The sequence below is a fragment of the Sturnus vulgaris genome, chromosome 6 (genome assembly GCF_052056855.1).
Source record: "Sturnus vulgaris isolate bStuVul1 chromosome 6, bStuVul1.hap1, whole genome shotgun sequence".
In the NCBI taxonomy this organism is placed as follows: domain Eukaryota; kingdom Metazoa; phylum Chordata; class Aves; order Passeriformes; family Sturnidae; genus Sturnus; species Sturnus vulgaris.
The window spans coordinates 42603666-42622623 of NC_142248.1; the positions used below are offsets into that span (position 1 = coordinate 42603666).

Here is an 18958-nt window from a genome sequence, read left to right on the forward strand (position 1 = left end):
ACTCCACATACACAAAAATGGAACAGCTTTTTTAAACAGTCTTAGGAAATGTCAGTATTTCACCTGAGTGAGTCCCATACACTTGTTCACGTTTTCAGACATGTAGATCATGTCCCCGTCTTCAGACAGAACCATGACAAAGCCATCAAGAGCTTTCAAGTAGAAACAGTTCAGTTCCTTCTCCATTTTGGCTTCTGTCTCCAGCTCACCTGCAAGCAGCCACACATTTTTATTTAAGCAAACACCAGCCATTCTTTACTTACCAGCAGGAATGACTTCTGGCACCAGTCTGCAAGGAGTGAATCTTGCAGGACCATTCAAAACCAGTATAATTCATTTAGATAAATGATCAGTTCAAATCTTCAAGCTCTAGTAAAGGTATCAGAAATCACAGAAAATCAGAGTGAGGTTAACCCTCTGTGCTGTTATGTATTCACCAATAAACCCTTAACCTTCAGGCAAAGGTCTGTGTGGCAAAAAATTTACCACCCATCTCAAAAAGACATTATAAACTTCTCTCAGGGGCTTTCTGGGACAACACATCCTCAGCTGACTTCACCTCCAGAGAAGCACATGACAGAAACACAATTTACAAAACTACTCCTTGCAGTTTATATTAAGGGGGCACAACTATAGTTAGCTCAGCCAACCCTGAACCAACTACCTATAGAAAGCATAGCTGGAGCAAACAAGTTTAGGGGGAAAAGAGGTTTAAATGAAGGAATCTAACTTTGGGAGAAGGGTCAAATGAGACTGAAAAGGGCATTACAGCTGTGACAAGGCAATCAGGACCACCAGAATAGAAAGGGAAAAAATGAAGTCTATTGAACAGTGGATTTTTCTTGTGTCATTGCCAATAGCCGATTTCTACTGTAAAGTCTCCACCTTCCCAGAGAAAGGACACAGCTAATAACTCATTCATTTATTTTACTGCTGACAGATCTTACAAACAGATTATTCCTCCATATCCCCTCCCAGACAGTGCCACGTTGTTCCCTTACCAGCATCCAGCAGCTTCCTCATGCGCAGGTAGCTGATGGTCAGCCTCATGATGGACGCCTTGTCCAGGTGTGCACTCACAGTGTGGGGCAGGGGCAGCTGGTGAGCCAGCTCATAGAACACTTCTGACTCCTTGCTCCTCCGGCACCGGGCTGCATCCCTCGACTTCTCTTTCCTGCGTTCTGAGCTAATCCTATAGAAACAAAGTTTCGGGTTAATATAGGGAAGCCAGCTCTCTGCTATGTGTGTCTTTGAAACTTGCTCAGCAGCCAAGTAAAACAGTTGTGGAAGTTGAATAATGTAAAGACTCAGTTTACAAGAGCAAGTGTGATTCTTTGTATCAACTTCTGCCCCGGTTGGGCTCTGCCAGAACTAAATTCAAACCCACAGAGTCGTAAGGAGACACTTTGGAACTCGGAATCCTTTCTGCTTATCTCATACCTTGAGTGCTGCCTCTCCAGCCTCCAAATCCTGACTCTTCAAGTCCATTCAAGAAATTACAGAGTAAGTAATTTCTAGCTCAGAGCTTCAGCATCATATATCATGTACATTCTCCAAGTTCTTCCTTTTTTACCATCCTTACAAAGCCCACCTAACAGGTCAGATAAGCAAGGATACTCATTTAAGATGAGATATGCTGCTTTTCAAGCAACCCAGAAAGTCCCTTTCCCAAAACCATTCTATGATGATTCTATGATTCACTCTTTCTCCAGAAAAGCCCCTTCCAGAGTCTCTCCTCTACTGGGAAGCAACATCTTATTCTCCTTCCACTGCCTCTGGAAACCTGCCTCCTCCAGAACACGAGGTAAAGAACAGCACACTGACAGAAAGCAATGAAACAGTTAAGACTGTCAGCAACTTGGAGAATTCCCCCTTTTCCCAACATCCACACCGGCTCCCTTCTGTCTCATGCATCTGGTCAGATGAGTTTTGAACTAAACATTTTCACATAGGAGCTCCAAATTTTTCACACCTGCAAACAAGAACTCAGTGCTGCTGTGGTCCCTGAGGAAATAAATGTGCTTTTATTTTTAAATGAACAATACAAAACCACAGACTATTATTGTCCAGTTTTCTTTTCATGCATTTACATATCCTGAAGGCACCCTGTCTTCATTTTGCACTCACCTGAGATATAAAAGGCAATTGCAGTTTGGGAATTACTTTAAGATTTCACAAGACTTGAAAGCCATCTACTATCACTGCCAAATTCAGATTTCTGAGTCTGTGGGTCTGTGCCAAAAGTCCTTTTTAGTTAGCACATATCTTGTGAGAGGTAGCACAAATTACAGAGCAAAGCAATTCAAGAGCTAATGATCACAGGGACATAATGAACCAGATACAAAGAATGAGAGAATGGTTTGGGTTGGAAGTGACAAAGATTATCCAGTTTCAACCCCTCAGCCATGAGCAGGGACAGCTTCCACCATTCCAGGTTGCCCAGAGCCCCATCCAACCTGGACTGGAACACTGGAATGGGGCAGCTGGGCAAGTTCTGCCAGGGCCTCACCACGCTCAGAGTAAAGAGCTTCTTCCCAATATCTAATCTGTATCTCCACTCTTCAGTGTTAGCAAACACATACCAAAAAAACACATTTTCACTCCTTCACCTGCTGTGCTACCCACAGTGGCCAAAACCTTGCTTAGTTTGTGCAGAAACACAGGCGTGACAATACTGTGTTGGATGGTGGAAGCACGAATGCCTTGACACATGGAAATAGTTTAATAATCCATGAAAAAGACAGAATAAGCTATCAGAATTTCTTTTACAATCACTTTTTACCAACTTGATAAAACTGTATGCCATCCCCACTAACCTCTCCTCCTACTCCTGCCACTGCAAGCAAAGAGAAACTATTCTTGTGGAATGAGAAACATTAATAGATTGACATAATAATAGCAATAAAGACCTTTGTAAAACTAACTTATGGGAATTATATTTTTAAAAAGCTCTGGACATACAATAGTCCCATTGATTCCTGTGAATATAAGCTCATGTCCCTCAGAAGGGCAGCCTAAAATATCTAACAATATTTCCCCATATTTCAGATTTCTTCACACTGAATTTCCCTGTGACAACAGATGTTCCTGTTGTAGTGATGGATATCTTGGTCTGAGAACCTTGAGGCTCCTGACATACAGGTATATCTGGAAATAGCCATTACGAAAAGTCTGACCTTTAACAATACTGCAAAATATTTCAGCTATTTAACCTGACTGATTAAATATTTTTTACTGAAAAAAGGCCTCAAGTACTATTTTTTTATTGTGGAAAACTAAGTATGGAGGTGAAAAAGAAATCTGGATTCTCTTTGTCCTCTTTCTCGGACCACAGATTTCACTGTAACTCTATTCTGTCAAAGGTATTTCAAGGTAACTGTCATGGTTTAACCCCAGCCCACAGCTAAGTACCACAAAGCTGTTTGCTCACTGCCTGTCCCACCCTCGTGGAATGGGGAGGAAAACTGCAATGAAGGTAAAACCCGTGGGTCAACTTAAAAACAGTTTAAAAATTGGAGCAAAATAACAATTGCAATGACAAGGGACAGAACATAAAGAAAGAAACAAGACTCAAGACAGACCAGTGATGCTCAGTGTAATTGCTCACCCACCCTTTAAGTGGTGTCCAGCTCATCCCAGAGCAGGGACTGGCACCTCCCAGCCAACTCTCCCAGTTTACACACTGGCCATGATGCTCTGTGGTTTGGAATATCTCCTTGGTCAGTTCAGGTCAGCTGTCCTGGCTGTGTCCCCTCCTGCTTTCCTGTGCATCTCCTCACTGGCACAGCACGGGAAACTGAGGAGTCCTTAACTCAGGGTAAGCACTGCTCAACAACAACTAAAACCTCAGTGCTGTCGGCATTATTCTCCAAAACACAGTCCTGCATCAACTACTAGGGAGAAAATTAACTCCATCCCAGCTGAAACTGTAACAGCAGCACAAGCAATTCTGTTGCCTTACACAGATTCACCTTTATACTTTTGTTATATTATGGTTATATTTTTGTTATATTGTATTTTTGTTAGCTACTCATTCAAGATCCCTTGACCTGCAAAATGTCCATCCTACAACAAAAACTCCAAGAGAGAATTACTGGAAGTAAATGGTTGCCATCCACCCAGATTCCTGCAGTTTTGTCACGGCTTCCTTTTTAACTGCAGACACTTTTAAGTTCAAACTCCCCTGGCTTTAGCAATCAAGCTGAACACTTCAAATCCACAGGTTTGTCAGGCTTGTGTGAATCACACAGGGCACTCAAGAGATGAAAACAGACACTAACCTCACAAATTGGGATTTCAGCCCTTGTCTTTCTGACAGCCTAATGTTCTTGAAAATATTTTGGGTAGTTTCCAGATTTTTGCCAGGTTTTAGCACCCTTGGCAGCAGCCTTCAGTAGAAACAGTCAAAACTTCTCCCAACCATTGAATTATTAATTACCAATTGAAACAGTGCTCAAATCCAGCCCATAGTGCTTTCTGTTAAAAATTAATCCCAGCATAAGATCAAGTGCTGACAACTGGAGCTGATGGGCAAAACCCAAGGAAAAGGAGATGTTGGAACCAACCAGTGCTGCCCGAGTGGCAGCGTCTCCTCTGCCTTTTACTATGTGTTTCCCTTCTAGAAAGGCTACTACTATAGATAGATGTTTAAACTGTACAGCACAACAGTTGGCTATTTTTAGCTGCTATTTAAACCTAAGCTGTAACCAATCTGAGTAAAACCCAGCCATTTAAATAGGAAGATTAACTACGAGCTTCAAAGAGCATTTCTTTAATGGTCAAATTAATAGGGAAAAGATCTTTCACAAATGAGGTTTAATTACCAAGTGAAGTCATTGTTGCCTCAACACTGAAATGCCACCAAACTAAAAAAAAAAAAAAAAAAAAAACACACACACAAAAAATTCTTTTACTATTGCAACTACTCTAAGCTTTGTTACAATTGCATAAAGTAAATTTAAAAAAAAACACACATCAGCATGTAAAGCTGCTCACAATTTTCTGTGTAGTCAATTAAATGACACTGAATTCCTGTAGAGAAAATGTATTTCCAAAGTGAGTACTCCCTTGACCAGAGGGGAAGGAAAGGGAGCTCAGGGAAGGGGATTTTAAACAGTGAGATGTGAAGTGCCCCAAAATAAGTTTAAACAAATCATATCACTTCTCTTATCCGTTCTTTTGGAACTGCCCCTGTGTAAATGATCTTCTCAACAGAAATAGCATTCTGCAGAAAAGGAGCCAAGCTCCATTTAAAACAAACCCCCAGCTTCAGAGCTGTATTGCAGCCTTCTGCTGTCAGTCTGGCATGGAAAAAAACACCTCAAGAGCCTGAAGAGAACCTCAGCTGCCGAGTGGATTATACATGCAATGAAAATATCAGAAATGCCGGTGCTGGACAGGAAATTGCATGCATTTGCAGGTCTGATTTTTCCTGCACAATTTCAGTGCCAGACATTCATTTCTATTTTGTATTTCTACCACCAGAATATAGAAGCAGAGAATCATAAGCACATTATCCATCAGAGCTCACTGAAAGCAGTTTCACTGACCCCTTTAAACTCAATACTTCTTATATATGAGAGATGTTTACATGCAATAGCTGAATAAAATCTGAACTCCAGAAGATATTTGAGTTAGAGACCCAGAGCAAAAGAGTATTTCATGACCAGGATTCACGGCTACAGCTGAACCACGAGCTCAGCTGAAGGCTGTGACCTGGACTCCTACTCACTGCCTCAAATCACAAAGTTTTACAGCAAAAATTTGCCCAACAGCCTTGAGAGCAAAGCACACCAGCAGCAACTCAGAGCCCACCAGTTTTAGATGTTAATATTGGCCTCTCTACTTGAGTGGGCAACTCCTGACATCATGGTCATACAAACTATCTGGGCCACAGCATCTCCCAAATAACACATCATTCCCCATACCATCCCCTCCATAGCAGATTCCTATAAGTGAGCCCCCAGCTGTCTAAATGCAGCCCAAATTTTTCATCTCCTTGAGTGAAAAAACTAATACTCAAAAAAAACCAAAAAGAAAAAAAACAAAAAAAAAAACACTCAGGAAAATACCACCAGTAAATGTTAAATTTTGGTTGAAAATAATGAGATAAAAAATGGTCAATGAATAGAACTTAAAATGTGTAGCAGTCAACTTTGTCTCCTAGCTTTTAAAATCACCACCCGGTGTTAAGTTTTATACTGTGTACAAAATATTAGATTAACAAAAAAAAAAACAAACTCAAGAAGTTTCCTTTATGTCACTTTGCTATGGTTACAGATTTTCCCCCATTCAAACTTAAAATAATTAGGCACATTTTACTCTACAGGTATTCTCAGGTCCCATGTAAAATAACGTGTGCACAATTAATTAACCCAGGCTCATCTTTCTCAATACAAGTTTTGAGAACATTGTAAAATATAAACATCTTCTGACAGCAATTCACATTTTTCTCTTTAGATTTGCTTTTTTCAACCAAGTGGTTTTGTATTTATCACATTACTTGTTCCTAAAGTTTCACAGAAATATCCAATGTAGGAAACAAACAATCCTAATTAGTAACATGCCTCAAATCTGGTAATATCTTCTTGAGCTTAACTAGCTTTCAGTTCTGCCATGAATTGCCATCATTTGCCAGTAAAAGATTCAGATAGTATTTCCATGTTAGGAACAATCTCTCCTCTCAGACTGTAAAACTATTCTGGGAAACACCTGGCTTAGAAATTGAGTCATAAAAACGATATCCACCATAACACAGCTTCATTTTTTTCTTCATTACACCAAAAAAAGATGCAAATATTACAACACAGTAATATAGTAGAAGTATATGACATCAGGATGGTATAGGAACTTTAGAAAGTAGACCTGCAAGTGGTCTCACATTTAACTTTTAATGCTGAAGCATTCCTGCGGTTGGTATAAAAGTTGGTCACCTTTTCAGGCCCAGCCTAAGCCAGGTATTTCTGGCAGCACAGCTGAACTGGACAGAGGGGCAGCTCCTGGTTTGCAGCCATACCCTGCAGAACACCCAGAATAACCAGTTGTGTCCATGTGTGAATGGCTCAGCCCTGGGCATGTCCCACCAGCTCCTCTCACCTGTAGCCAAAGAGTGTTAGGACAAAGTTCTACTCTCCTGACCATGCTGAATACACAATCCCTTGGGTTTGCCACTGTTTGTAAAATCTGTGTTTTGTCCAGAGCTGCTAGCCATACTTGCTAAATTATTCCTTCATGGAAGGAAGGTCCAGGCAAGCCCAGCACTAAGCACAGAAAAACTGAAACAGTGGGACTGCTTTATCGACAACTTCCTATGAAAAACTGGTTTATAAAGAAATAGAACACCGCTCAAATCCAGTTATTTACGTATATGGGGAGCTGAGGAACTGATCAACTTCAGTGAGGGGGACAGAGCTGCAGTGTTAGCACCATCTATCAAATCTTGAGACAGACCCACACAAACATGGCCCAGAGTGGCAGCAGCCCCAAGAGCTCCGCTCCCTGTCCCTCCCAGCCCTGCAGTGACACACTTGTCTGTCCTGACCAGCAGCCCAGACTGTTCATCCCTCAGCAGGCAAACTTTTTCCAAATTGGTTGGGAGGGGCTCCTTCCTCCTATTGCAGTGCTACAGAATTACTGCAGTCTCTCAGCTGCCAGTTCTCCATGAGCTTGGGGTTACACCTTTGACGTGATTTCCTTTTAAAGTATTATTGCTTTATGGCCGATTTTATTTACTAGTTCTTCTTGTGTTATAATCTTTGTAGAGAGTTCTTGTGAGGAAAAAAAAAACCCACACTCAAACCTCGTGTGTAATCAGAAACATGTGATTACACAGAAGAAAGTCTTGCTCTTTATGAATTAATGAACATCACAGCCCACTAATCCAGCTCAGGAAAAGAACTCAGAAATTCCTTATATACCCTATGAATGATTCAAAAGAGATTTAACTGCAGAAACTAACGTAATACCCAAGCAGAAACAACACCACTGTATGTAAACTATTAAAATTCATTCCTTTGTGTATTTCTTTCTAACACATCAAATTAAACCATTTGCTTCACATGATGGTAGTTACAAGCATTTCCCATAGCCTGACTACCACCAAAACAAGCCCTTAACTGATAAAACTCTAACAAATCAGGAGAGCAAGCAGGCAGGTCAGCCTGGATTAGCTTCAGCTGCACAAATGCTCTGAAAGCCACTGGCGTTTGCAAAATGAGAGTGAAGAGAGGCAGCGAGAGGAGACTCGGTCAGCTCACCTAGAGAAGTCTTACACCACACACCACAAAGTCCATATAAACACCCACCCTACAGATAAATCACAGCACTCAGGAGCCAGCAGCAGAGCCTTGAAGGCCTGAACCCAGCACAGCACCACGCTGACAAGATTATCCATCATTTGGATTTGGCCTTGAATTGACCTGAAACCCCAACTACCTCCCCACACAGAAACTGTGAATAAGAAGGGAAAAGAAAAGCTTTAATATTGTCATTTCTAATTTAGATCATGGTGAAGTGATTCTGTCATGTCTTACTATACAATGTAACCCACTCACAGTGTACCTTGGCATCATAATATACTGTTTTAAAATAACTACATGGCATGTAAAAAAAGTGGTGGCATGTAAAAAAAGTCTTTTTTTCAGCTGTTATTTGGCTTTTTCCTTGAATATACTTTTTTTCCTTAATTAGTTGTACTTTACCCCTTCAGGATAAAATATATATGGTAGTTAAATTGTGTTTATTATTACAGAAAAATCAGAGCTATTCAAAAGAGATATCTGAACATGGGCTTGACAGAACTAGACACTAAGTGCTCTCCTCCCTTCAGCCCTTCTGCTTTTGCTTCTACCAAGCTCACAAAAAATGATGCAGAACATATCCCCGAGATATTTGTCAGGTTTTCAGTTAACAATGTTTTAGCAAGGAACTGGTCTACCTTCAGACAGATGCAGACTCTTGATAAAGTAATTTTAGTCTAAATCACGGCATTAAAATGTATCTTCTGTTTTGTTCACTGCATTTCGTTTTCAAGATTGGAGCCTGGACATTTTCCCTCATTGCTTCCCTCCAAGTTTCATCCTTTCACCTCAAGTTCCTCAACTGCTTTCAGTTAACAGGGTATTTTGTAATCAAAGGTTTTAAGAACAGGGGGAAAAATAAAGAACAGAAGCAAGAGATATCAAGTTTTATATTTCTCTGAATAAAGAACAAACAGACCCACTAAGCAGTCAAGAGAAACATTTACAACAATAGCTAGGACAAAAAGCCTGCAGCAATGTCAGCTCAGCATCCAATAGACTCAATAGGGTGCAAGGAAAAAGTCCTTTCTGAAGGACTGAGCACCAAAATTCCCATCCCGAGCTAAACCATTCTTTTCTTTAGTTTAGCTAGAGAAGGCTGCAGCCTTTATATTTGATGTGGATTACTTAATGTCTTCCAAGGGAGGAGAGCAGGGAGGAAACATAAGGAGGTAAGCCTCTAGTAACTCCCTTTCTATCATAACAGTCCATTTACTATTCTCCTTTGTGAGTAAAAACAGGAGGCTTGGCCTCAAATCCTTTTGCTTCTTGAAATGCACCAATTTTCATAAAGTGACATCAGTCTAGTTTTGGTTCAGGATTGACAATGAAAGAACTCATTCTGGTAAACAAAACAGGTCATCTTTTTCACGTAGCATTTTCAGGATTATTACAAACAGAGTCAAAAAGGTTATTTAATAAGTTGCTTGGTAAAACCTTCCACTGTTGTAATTATAATCAGTGCTGCTGATTCAGTATCCTCAATCCTTCACATGAAGTTCAGGCTCTATTCTAATCCAGTGAGTTAAAAGATTTGTTGTAACATTTCTCAAAATGCTTAAAGGAGCATTTGTTCACAACAAATTAAAGAGAAGCTGCACAGTATCTCTGCTAACACACACACAGAGTTTGTAATGCTTTGGTGTCTTTAAGGAACGACTGATGGACCATCTTGAAGCACCAGGTCTCCTCCAGTGCCAGCAAAGCCATTTTGAATTTCTTGGTACTAAAATATCTCCAGCTTTTAAAGGGCTACTTTTCTCTACAAGTCCCACTGTTATCAGACTTCAACAGGAAGAAAGTACAGATTATGCACATGATGAAACTCCTCTTTATCAATGCACTTTCTCGGAGATCTCAAACCCAACCCCCAGGCTGGTAGGAACAGGCGTAGCTTCAACTCAGGCTGTGGCTCCACATCAAAGAACCCTGAAGTGTTCGTCACCTACATAAACGGCATTCAAAAAACACACATGCTGGCATGCATTCACTTGATTCCATGTTCCTAATGATTTCAGAATGTTATTTTCATAGAGATTTTTATTCCAAGCTAAATAGCAGAGATCTCAATAGAGAAAAACCTCAAAAGGCTTAATGTTCAATGGTAATTTGGAAACCTGTATCTTCCTTGAATTTTCAGTCATTAGTTAGTGCAAAGGCTCATCTTCTCTCCTCTCCATTTCTGTAGTCCCCAGTGTCACAAAACCTCCTTGTATATCCCATTTCAGAGCAGTCCTCAGTGGAAAACTCAGATTCTCCCGCATTCTCTTCCACCCACTTTAATACAAAGGAAGATTCTCAGGAGAGGCTCAAAATGCTCAAACTTTCTTGAATTCAAAAGGGAAAGGGCTGTTATAACATGAAAAGATGATTAAGGTCCAAGTTCTTTTCATGCATTACCTAGGTGGTTTTTCTGAGGCGTGTAAACACCTGCCCATATAACTGTGTATGTGAAGATAAAAGGTGCAGTTGAGCTGATGACTTGTAATCTGGAACATTTCTTCCTTTTGGACACCAGCTTGCTAGAAACGGGCATGGGTTACTGTGTCTTCTTGTAAGGCTCTTGCAAAATTTGTTTTTGTTTTGAATCTGCTTGTTTTTTAAAGAACACATCTTGTAATTTAATTGGTATTTGCATCTCCTTGGAAGCAGCATCAGGAAAAGCTTGATGCTCTTGTATACCACCACTAAACCATGTGGGACTTCCCTCCTGGGGTACTTAGCCATGCATACTATACAATCAGGTAAAAATTATTTTGTTGGCATGTCCTAACACCAAAGCTCTTCAGGAATAAATTAATACTGCCAAATTCTCTTTGGTAGTACAAAAAAAAAAAATTTCAAAAATCAGCAGCTTCTGTCATTCAATATCCCCTTTAATATCAAAAATCTCGTGCAAGCCTACTTGAAATCCAGCATTCTAACAGAAACTGGTGCAATATTACTACTGAGCAACATGAACACACTCAAGAATTCAATCCACTGTGTTACACAGGGTCATCAAGAGTCCTCCAGGCTGGAAGCACACTAAAGGGAACATGTGCAATCTTAAGAGTTTTGGGCTTACACTGTAACGCCACTGACATTTGACAGTGTTATTAATATTTATTGACTGATTTTTTTTTTTTTTCCCACCTCACCATCAGCAATCAGAGTCTTGGAACCAGACACAAACTCCAGGCATTATAGTTCAAGGACAGGGAGGAACAAAGGTCTATGGCTGCTTGCACCATGTCCAGGGGAGGAAGCAAGCACCTGTAGGAGAACTCATGCGTTCCACACATGACAGCAGCATGGTCTGACAGCTTGGCATGGCACTGCTTCTCAGCTCCTCGAGGCTTACAAAGGACATGCCACCTCAGCCTAACCTAAGTAAGCCCTTGATGGGCACTTCTGATAAGAGAGAAACCAACCAGAAGATGGGCATGGCAATTAGATGAGAATAAAATCGATTATCCACTTCACACCTCCACCTTTAAACCAACAGTTGACTTAACTGCCACACTTCAGATGCTGATAAGAGTATGCAGCTACATTTGTCTCCCCCCACACCTTCCAAAAATGGTCCAGGAGACACCAGAAAGGACATGCATTTCAACAGAAGGCTGAATTGCCAGAAAAACTTGAAAGTGCTTCAAAGAAAAACCTCTTACTATCGCATCACCCTGTTACAGACCACCTGACAACCTGGAGCATCTGATCACAGCTGCACCAGCCCCCTTAGCTAAGTGTGGACTGGTTGTTGGTATTTCAGGCACCCCAACCAAGAGACCCAGACTGCAGACAGAAGACACTGTGTTTTAAAGGGCAAAGCAAGCATGACTCTAAACAAAAACCAGAAAACCCTCCTGCTGCTTCCATCAGCTCACTGACAAATTATCAGATCTTCACTGATAAATGGAACCAAAGTACCAGCAGAGCAAAATTATGGAAAATTTCTGCAGCAGGCAAATCCTCCACAGCTCTTCTTCCCTGATTTTCAGTGCCTTGATGCTGATGAGGACGGACAGCAGCACTATGCTGTCCCCTTCATCTTTAGTGGGCACTGTAAAATCATTTCTGGTCATTTTTATTAAAGGAATTCATGAAACTTTTTATGTCTGAGGCAGTGCAAGGAACAGACAACAGAGGCAAGCCTTATGGCAAGGCAAACAATCCAGAAAAATCCAGAAAGTAGTAAAACCACTGTTCCATGAGCCAGAAACCACTCAGCCTTCCCCATACCTGTGGGGAGACTCTACATAAGATTTACTGAAAGATTCCTCCTCTTCTTACTGCCTAGATTATACAAAAGGGTTTTGTATTCATTTTCGACTCTAGCAATGGTGGCTCAGTTCCCCCAACGCTGAGAAAAATTATCAGACAAAAGCAGTGGCACATACAATCCTAAAGACCTCACACAGGTTAAAGAAAAACACAGGGGTAGCCACTGCCCCTCAGAGCCATCAGCACAGGAGCCAGGCTTCTCAAACAGATTCTGGAGCTGGACTTCAGTGGCAAAAATCCAGCAGAAAACCCCTGGTCTTCCAAATTATCCGCCTTAGACACTAAAATATACGTTTCAAGGCCCGACTCTGAGAAACTGAAAAACTGAAGTTCTTCTGCAAGGCACTCATGTCAGGATATTAAATTTCACTGGCTTACACCGTTTTAAGACCCAGAATGAATAATTCAGAAATTACATTTTATTTAGCACCTATAGCATTAAAAATATGTATTTTATGCTATAAAGACTTACAGCACACTAGAAAAATGAATATAGGTTACCTACCAGCTGCAAGCCACTACAAAACTAACGACTAACCCATAACCCTAAACGGCTCATTTACTTAAAACGGCACCAGAATTCCTCAGCTAATAGCTAAATATCACAGCACAGACCTGAGGAAAAGCTTTTCATTGCATCAGCCATCAGCACGCTGGAGTTTGTTAAAAGAACATTGAGAAAAAGCTCATACTTCTCACCAAAAGCCTTAAATTTGGCTCAAATGAGAGCCGATGAGCAAAGCTCCCAACAACTCTGTTCCACCCACCCCATGCACTGAAACACTGTCCTTGCAGCACCTGGGGGAAAACCCAGGAACACATCAAAGTGATCTTCAGCTACTGAAGAATGGCTAAAACCCAAATAATTCAGCATCTCATCCTGGCGCTGATACTTGATTTCTTAGGGAATCTTGACCCCGTACATATATGAGAAGCTTGGAACCACATCAAAAAATGGACTCAACAGGCCGGCATAAAAATCCACACCTCCAAATACTGCTATAACTAAATTTCACTTTAAAGACTGAGACATAAACTTGGTCAAATTCCATATTTTCTGAATCTCACGGCACATAATTAAGTAAACAACAAGCTTTACATTAACTATCAAGAGATAAACACTATCCACACACAAGCAGAGGGAGAGGCATGGAATAAAAGGATCTTAACCCATGCCAAAATTGAGGTGTACTCTATATACAATTAGCCAAAGTTTTATCATCAAAGGTGATAAAGAACAGGACATAAAGGACTTCTCCCTTCAAGGTATTCTGAATATGAACGCTATCAAACCTAAACCTTTCAAAAACTACCCAAGTTTTTGAGAAATGCTTGATATTTCCATGAAGTTGTCTGCTGAGCTCATATCCTTCCTTTTTTGCTTAGCCATCTTCACTCAACTGTACATCCACAGCCCCAAGGATGAATGTACCACAGACATAGCTTTATGTTTTCCATTAAAACCCCACAACAGGAGCAATCTGAATATTCCTTTATAAGAACTTTGAACCTGGTCTGCAGGAAACAGAAAACAAGAAATTCTCTTTCTTAAGCCCTGCCTTTAGGAAGGAAGGATAAGCTTTGCATACTGATTCTTGCATTCTGAAGAAAGCAGATTACATCCAGGATAAGGAAATTCAAAAAAAAAAAAGAAAAAGTCCTCCAGCGGGGCAGAACGGTAAGTAAAAAATAACAAATGCTCAAGGGCAAAAGAAAAAAAAATGGAAAAAAAAAAGAAAAAAAATCCCAATAAGCAACAAAAAAAGTATCAGAAAAGAACTCAACTCTCAAACCCCCTCCCTAGACCTGCCACAAAATTAGGGCAGCAGAGCAAGGCACAGATTAATCATTTTGGTTGCAACACTTGCTCCCAGGCTTCTCAAGAGCCATCAGCTTGGAGAAGAGAAACTAAAGGTTGAGTGCCAGCCCAGGTGCCCCCAGCTGGGATTTCACTTCTCCCCCATCCCATGCCGCTGACGGCTCCAGAGGCGCTCCGAGGGAGCCGGTGCTGTCCCGCTCCCTCCTCCCAGCTCAGCACAAAGCTCACCATCCATTTTACAAGCCGGCCAGGCTCCTTCCCGGCACAACTTACACGCTGTAACACATAGTGCGCTTAACCTGCTCAGATGACCCTTGGATACAAGGGCAGGCAAAACCCATCTCGAATAATTAAAAGGCGAGAAAAGGTATCGATATCCATATAAACAAACCTTCTGCAGATGGCGAATATGGCAATTAATCCCCCCACAAAGCCCCACCGCCGGGACCTGCTCACCCGAGCCCCCCGGCTCCTTAAACTTCACCGCCTAACAAAGGCTTTTAAGGCTTTTATTCCCCCCCCCCCCCTTTCCCCTAATTTGCGCTTACAATCCTCGGTGAATTATTCATACTCCTCACATTGTCCACCCGCCATCCCCCCACATCCCCCGTACACCTCCGCAGCGCGGCTTTTGGGGATTTTTTTAAAGCTTTATATCTCCAGATTGAGAACCGGCCCTATTCCGCACAAAGCCAGGGCACGGCGGGCTCGGAGCGCGCCGGGCACGGGGCACGATCAATCCCTGCCCGCTCATTTCCCGGAGCGGAGCAGCCGCCGGGTCGCTCCCCGGCACCGCGGCCGACACCGAGCGCTTCGCCCCCGGCCCCGCCGCCAGCCCCGAGCCCCGGCCCGCTCCCCCCGCCGACAAAATGGCGACGTGGACGAGAAGGAGAAGGAGCAATGGAAGAGCGGGGCACTCCGCAGGCCGGGGGAGCGCGGGGAGGGCAGCGAGGAAGAGGACGAGGAGGGGGCGGCGGTAACAAAGCAGCGGCCGGCAGCAGCCAGCGGGGGGGAGGCGGGAGGCGGGCGGCGCGGCATCGGTACCTCTTCTTGTCGGTGACGCCGCCGGGGCTGTCCATGGCGGCGGGACGGCTTCTCCTCCCGCCGGCTCCCTGGATGCGAGGCGGCCGCGGCTCCGATAGGCGCCACGGGGCGCGGGGAGATGGCGGCGCTGGCCGGGTCTCTGGGGCCGCGCGGGCTCAGAGCATCGGGGCACAGGCTGCGGGAGGTGCGGGCGCGGCGGCGGCGGGGGCGGCGCGGGGCCCGCGCTGCGCCAGTGAGGAGCGGCGGCGCGGCCCGGCCCCTGCGAGCGGGGTCAGCTGAGCGCTCAGCTGGGCGGGGGCCGGCGCCTCACGTGCGGCGCTGCGTGCGGGGCGGGCCCGGGCCCGGCCGGCCCCACACCGGCCCCACAGCGCCCGCCCGCCCGCCCGCCGGTGGGGCTCGGCCCGGCATGGCCCGGCATGGTCCCACAGCGCCCGCCCGCCGGCGGGGCTCGGCCCAGTACGGCCCGGCCCCACACCGGCCCCACAGCGCCAGCCCGCTGGCTCGGCCCGGCATGGCCCCACAACCGCCCGGCTCGGCCCGCTCGCTGTCGCGCCGTGCAAATCCTGCCACACATCGCACCCCCGTGGGCACAGCGCGGCGAGTTTGTCCCTTCTTTATTTCCTTCTTTTATTCCTTTCTCGCGTAACTTTGTTCAATGCTTGACTCCGACGCCTCTCCCAAAGGTGTCGTTGTACAATAAAAACCCGTTTGGACTCATAGAATCATCGAGGTTGGAAGAGACCTTTAAGATCATCCAGTCCAAGCATCCACCTGGCGCTACCCCTGTAGCCCCTAAACCACATCCCCCAGCGCCTCTTAAACACCTCCAGGGACGGTGACTGCCCCACGCCCGAACAGCTTATTCCAATGCCTGACCACCCTAACGGTGAAATTTTTTTCTAATATCTATTCTGAATCTCCCCCGTCTTGCCTTAAGGGCACGCCCTTTTGTCCTCTCACTGCAGCCACGGCAGCAGAGACCTCCCTACAACCTCCTCTCTGTGAGTTTTAGACAGCGATGAAGCCCCCCTGAGCCTCCTCTTCTCCAGATGAAGCAAACCTAGCTCCCACAGCCACTCCTCACAAGTCATGTTTTCTAGTCCATTTCCAGTTAAAGGGTTCAGAAGCTCACATTAATTAAAGGGAACAGTCAGCTCCACGGCCGGGCAGCCCAGAAGGGGACCCGACAGGTAATTAGGCACATTTCGAGCAAGTTTTACAACTTCCAAACCCAACAGCAGAGCAAGGAGGCTGGACCAGGGCTGTGCCGAGGCACTGTGACCCCTCTGCCTTCTCTGCTACTCATCCAGTCTGGTGCACATCCAGTGCCATCATCCCACTGCCTGCCTCCGCTTTTCCTCGCCCTGCTCCCCCCATGGCAAGCCTGGCCTCAGGCACTGCTCATCTGAGAGCCCCAGGATCTCCTGCTAACCTTGGCTGGCTCAGGAGGCTCAGCAGGAGGGGCTGGACATGGAACACCTGGACATTGAGCACCGTGGCCTCTTGGATCAAGAGCCAGGATACAGCCATGGGGGAGCAAGGAGAGGACAACTGGGGGCAGAGCTCACACATTTAAAGTTAAAAGCCTTAGCTCTGTGCTCTTAGCTTAGGGTCATGTGTGTGTGTGAGCACTCTGGGGAGGCAGGAAAGGCACAGTTCCGCATGGAGTGACACCACAGAGCTCAGGGGTTCCTTTACATCTTGTGGGCTCCCACTAGCAAGGACTTCGAGTGACCATCTGGAGCTGAACCTTACGAGACTACTCAGTTTGCAGCTCGGCAGTAATGATACCTTTAAAAAAAAGCAGCTTTGACAGGCATAAGTGACATTCTTTAGCTGCTGTGTGCATGTGTGGTGACATAAGAAACACCTGCAGGGCAAAGTGATGGTGTTTCAGTACTGCACCTTCCTAACACTTCTGCTGTGGATTCCCAGCTTCCAGGTAACAAGCAGTTGTTTTTGGCATGCAGTCATGGGTGTTCTGTGTTTGGGGGGGTTGTTTATTTTTGTATTTAGCAGAAGAAAAAGCAATGACTGTGACATTTGTTAGCAATCACAAGGAGTTCCTGTATGAAATGGATTGCTTCTGCCCACAGCAGTCAGATACGCAGAACAGGCACAGGTGCTTCTGACTCCTTTTATTCCTTCAAGGTTTTCCATCCAAACATGGACAAAGCCCAGCTCTACTTTACTTATGAGCTGTGACAACACAATAGCCCATGGCAGTGTGGCTGTGAACTACTGATATTTCTGTTGTTCTGTGCTCACTGGAGCCTCGAGAAGAAAAACAGTCTAAGCAAGAGCCAACCTCAAGTGTCTTGCATAAGTACCAAGATGCCCTCCCCAAGGGCTCACAGACAACTTTATCTTTCAAAATGAGGTTTAGGCAGTTCAAACATAGGAAGAATTCAGTTGTGCACTGCAGCTGTGTGGTTTTTTAGTCTCTTCACAGAGTCACCATAAGAGCCCCTAAAGAATTTTCTGGTTAAGTGGGGAGGGATCTCTCAGTGGGTGCAGAAGTGACAAGGCCAGCTCAGTGCCACCTTCCCCATCAGAGCCCCTGGAACTCATCTGGGGAGTTTTGGTAGTGAAATGGTGATAACAGAGGTACCTTGGAGGAGGCTGGTGCAACTCAGAGCAGCCGTTGCAGCTTCTCAGTTCTCTCAGATTGAGGTTGAAGTGGTTCCTAGTAAGCCTGGCACACTTGAAAATGAAAGTCTCTTCTTTACTTTGACTGCAATCTCAGTGCCCTTCAAAGACCAAGAGGCACTTGATGCGGTCTGGACCAGGGACTGTCCAGTTGTAGCCTACAGAAACTGCCTTACTCTACCCAATAAGTTTTTATTTTCAATCTTGTCACTCTTTGAATGACAATTTTAGTGCCTATAAGCATGGATGTCTTAGGATTCACTTGTGCACTGCTCACTTTAAATCACTTGGACACAACAGCTTGAGATGTATTAGTGACTTCTGAGTAAAAAATCACTGGAGAAAAATCTCAGTTTACACTTTGCTAATGCTGCTCAAATGATTGTTCAAAGATATCAGACTTCCCAGCATGAACTGTCTGGGGACCTGTGAGTAAGTGCTGTGGTCGCCTTACGAGATACATTTCTTTCATGCCAAACATGCTTACCCTGAGCTCATAATAAAGAATAATGCTTTTAAGGAATAAAACCCAGCTGTGTTTCAGAAGGCTGTTAGTGGGAATTTGTTCTGTAATTAAGTATTTCATACTGTAGCAGCTCTTCAGAGATGTTAAGCAAATGCTCTCCCTCACACACATCCTTCCCTTTATTAAACTTTTGCGTCACTCCTCTAAAAGTCTGCATATACACTTTCTTTCCCGCTTTCCCCGTGGCTGATAACAGAAACTTATTACAGTATATGATGCCTTAGTCATTTTTCTTGACCTTTATTGCTGCTCTAAGTTCATACTCACGCTTACGTTAGAGAACTTCCTGAATACAATGGTGTTTGCATATGACTAATTAGGGCAAATGCACAAGCTGATGAGTCAGCAAACGGCTCG

At 44.1% G+C, this 18958-nt stretch overlaps 1 protein-coding gene and 1 long non-coding RNA gene across 3 annotated transcripts in view; one reads left to right on the plus strand and one right to left on the minus strand.

Moving 5' to 3' along the window:
• LOC148223458 (uncharacterized) overlaps positions 1-14039 on the plus strand; it is a 35200-nt gene extending 21161 nt beyond the window's left edge. The window contains exon 2 of the long non-coding RNA XR_015804282.1: positions 11444-14039. This is a non-coding gene — a long non-coding RNA (uncharacterized LOC148223458). The remainder of the gene's footprint in view (positions 1-11443) is intronic.
• HIF1A (hypoxia inducible factor 1 subunit alpha) overlaps positions 1-15654 on the minus strand; it is a 30490-nt gene extending 14836 nt beyond the window's left edge. Inside the window, exons 1-3 of one of the 2 annotated variants that reach the window (XM_014871372.2) lie at positions 15427-15654; positions 1002-1192; positions 64-209 (exon numbers count right to left, since the gene is read on the minus strand). In XM_014871372.2, coding sequence (XP_014726858.1) covers positions 64-209; positions 1002-1192; positions 15427-15461 — 372 coding nt within the window. In that variant the 5' untranslated portion in view covers positions 15462-15654. Of the gene's footprint in view, positions 1-63; positions 210-1001; positions 1193-3611; positions 3757-15426 lie in introns of those variants that run through there. The other variant, XM_088166340.1, reaches the window with a different exon arrangement.
• Positions 15655-18958: the final 3304 nt, after the last annotated feature.